General features: G+C 41.5%; 1 protein-coding gene across 1 annotated transcript; it reads left to right on the top strand.

The window, feature by feature from the left end:
• The first annotated feature begins 1421 nt into the window (after window positions 1-1421).
• On the top strand, window positions 1422-2897 carry LOC123886850. Its single transcript, XM_045936128.1, has one exon. It carries the CDS (start codon window positions 1422-1424, stop codon window positions 2895-2897), a length of 1476 nt encoding a protein of 491 aa, XP_045792084.1.
• Window positions 2898-3542: the final 645 nt, after the last annotated feature.

Below are 3542 nucleotides of genomic sequence, written 5' to 3'. Positions count from 1 at the left end.
GACGTATGACTCGTAGTATGGATAATCGTCATTCTCTTAAAAAACAATAAAATCAATTTCAACCCATCAAACATTATTTTCACGCCCGTGTGCGTTCAATTATTTTTTCCCGAGCGGATATCATCGCCCAAGTGCGAGTCCGTCTTCTTAATCAAATATTTTTTCGCCCAAGCGCGGCCTAAAATATTTTCATAAATAAAATCAACCAACCAACAATCATTTTCTACCCAGAACTACGGGGCTTTGAGTTTCCCATCGCACCAGGGAATACGTAGGAGCAGGATTCAACATCTTGTCAAGCCCACTAATAAAAAAACTAATTTTTTTCCCCACTTGTAAATAATTTTGATAATTAATAAAAGCAAGCAAATAAATTAAAACACTCTTTTAACCCTAAAATTAACGAGAAGGTTCCCGTTGAGTACAACGGATGTGAGGGGTGCTAATACCTTCCCCTCACATAATCGACTCCCGAACTCGGAAATGGTTGCGATGACCATCTTTCCTTTCTTTCAAGGTTTTATCGATATTTTCCTTTTCCTTCGGGAATAAATAAAGTTCGGTGGCGACTTTACTGTATAAGCGAGCGTTTTACGCCCGCGCATTTTTCCACCCGCTTCAGCTGGCGACTTCACTGGGGATGTAAGAGAGTCAAGCCTATTCTTTTTAGTTTTAGGGTTGAGTGTTTTTTGTTTGTTTGTTTGCTTTTTCCGTGTTTTACTTTCGCTTTGTTCTTGCTCTTATATGCATGCTTTATATTGCTTTATTTTATCTATTTCTATATATCAATTGTGGGGTGGGGTAATACTTGAATGAAGCTCTATACCCGAGCTTTGAGAAAAACCTAAGATAAGATGGTGGTTGCGTAATGTTGGTCCTCTTGACGTATGGCTCGTAGGACTGGCAAGAAAACCCCGCCTAGAGTAGATTCTCTTGAAGGTGTTGTTGTCTTGCGAGTATTTGCAATGGTGGCAATGTCTTCCTGTTGGGTCCGTGACTCTAGGGACCTTTTCACCGGTCTAGAACCTGAAACATGCTTTTAGGAACCTTTGTTTAGGACCCATATTAAATCTTAGAAGCTACATGTGAGGGGATTTGGTAGTAAACATTTAGAACCGGCCTGTTGTAAGGAGCCCCCTATTTAGGTTATGTATTGTCAATTTCCAATCACCCTATCAACTTGTCATTTGGGACACACCCTGACCTTCTTTGGTCTCATTGCATCATACCATTAAAACCTTTTAGCATACTCTGAAAATGAAAGAAAATCTTTTTGCATACTCATGCACTTTCATGCATTTGCATACATGCACCTACACTTCTAAAAAAATGAAATTCATCTATCTTACACCTTCATCCTCCTTCGACCATAATCCCATCAACAGGTTTCCCGATACTCAGAAACGAACTTGTTAAGAGTTATGGAACAACAAGAGCAGATCAATGCGACATTAAGAGAGGATGTTGACTCTATGAAAGCAACAATTGATAAGCTCCTCGAACTTGTCCAGAATTTAGCCACTAAGGAAAGTACCCCTCAACCGCAAAGGAGTACGGAATGGCCTGAATTAGGCCTTCCCAAAGGATATACTCCCCCAGAAGAAGAAAGTGACCCAATTCAGGCACCTGTCATAATACCAGTCGCAAATGGAGACCCTACTCCCCAAGGTGTTTCAACGGGCCAAGGAGAAAGTAGCCAACCTCGTCATGCAAACAATGGTGTGGGAGGTTATGTGCCAAAACAATCAACAACTGTCAATGCTCACCCTGATATTGAACCTGCTCAAATGTATCAGGCTTTTGAGGAAAGACTAAAGGCAGTGGAAGGTTTCAGTGTTTATGGGGTCGATGCTATGGACATGTGCTTAGTCCCAGATGTGGTCATCCCTCCAAAATTCAAAGTACCTGACTTTGAGAAGTACAAGGGTATCCATTGCCCAAGGAATCACCTGAGGATGTTCTGTAGAAAGATGGCCGGTTATGCTGCCAATGAAAAGCTTATGATTCACGTCTTCCAAGACAGTCTAAGTGGGGCATCATTAGATTGGTATATACAATTGGAGAGGGCCCAAATCCAGACATGGAAGGATCTTGCTGATGCTTTCCTGAAGCATTACAAGTATAACTTGGACATGGCTCCCAATCGCATGCAACTTCAGAACCTCACTCAGAAGAGCGATGAATCATTCAAAGAGTATGCTCAGAGGTGGAGGGAATTGGCTGCTCGTGTGCAACCACCACTATTGGACAAAGAATTGGTTGACACGTTTATGAGCACTTTGCGAGGTCCGTACTACGAGAAGATGATAGGGTGTGTATCGTCTGGTTTTGCTGACATGGTGATAATAGGAGAACGAGTAGAAGAGGGGTTGAAGAGCGGTAAGATAAAAAGCGCCTTCAATGGTCAAGATGGGGCAAAGAGGAAGATCGAGGGCGAAACTAGTGCCATTTCGGTTGGGACATCACAAGGGCCCACGACTCAACTACCGTATTTCCAATACCCATATGTGGCAGCGGTAGCCCAAGGGCAATACCCACCACCGGTGAATCCTATGACTCCTGCTCAGCAGAATCATCATCAGCAACAAAATGGGTACCCTCAGAAGTACCAAGATGGGCCGAAAAGTAACCATAAGAGGAGACACACACACTTTGATCATGTACCCATACCGTATGGTCAAATACTGCCGTACTTAATCCAGAAAGGGATGGTCGAACTAAAACCTCTTCCCCCCGTGACACCACCTTACCCACCTGGTTTCGATGAGAATGCTAGATGTGACTATCACGATGGGGCACCCGGACACAACATTGAGAATTGTAGGGGTTTTAAGCATAAGGTTCAGGAGCTTATCGACCGCAAATTGCTTTCATTCAAAGAGGAATCTGATTCGTAAGTGATCACTCCTTACCTAGTTAAGTGCAAAAACGTCAAGGGGCATCTTCAAAGTCATTGAATCAATAAGGAGGCTCATCCCTAGAGTCTTTAGGCTTGCTATTTTCAATTGTAGTTTTCTTTCATGCTAAGAATTGTTTGTTTTTAAATTTGTACTCTTGACTAGTATTTTTAATAAAATAAGCATGCATGTTTTTGGAATTCATCTTATCATATTCACTCTCTTCTTATATCATCACTCGACTTTCCATTTCACTTCTCGTATGTTAACAAACTTGGGAGGAGGATGACGAAATAAAATAACTGAACTTGCTGACATATGCTTTTATTAGTAAGACCGAACTGATGATGTAAGGCATTGTTTCACCTCCCCAAACACTGGAGATATAAGGAGATAATCCGTAGTCAACCCCTTTGAGCCTGAAGTTGGTATTCTTTCTATTTATTAAAAAAACCCTTTAATCTTAACCAGGGGCAGGGTAGTTTTTCAATTAATTTGATGATGCACCGTAATGCAAGAGACTTAGTCCATCTAATCACTCCAATAAGAGGTTTAAGCACATAAATTACCTCGTGCACATGAAGGAAACAATAAGAGGATAAACAAATAGTTGACATGGCAGTCACAACCTTCTCAAATCAAAAG

Source organism: Trifolium pratense, linkage group LG5 (genome assembly GCF_020283565.1).
Source record: "Trifolium pratense cultivar HEN17-A07 linkage group LG5, ARS_RC_1.1, whole genome shotgun sequence".
Classification (NCBI taxonomy): Eukaryota; Viridiplantae; Streptophyta; class Magnoliopsida; order Fabales; family Fabaceae; genus Trifolium; species Trifolium pratense.
Note: the sequence above shows the minus strand (reverse complement) of the source record. Positions and strands in the feature narration are given on the sequence as shown.

Excerpts from the sequence above, each read along its gene's own strand:
- LOC123886850 (XM_045936128.1), top strand. The coding sequence starts at position 1,422 with ATGGAACAACAAGAGCAGATCAATGCGACATTAAGAGAGGATGTTGAC.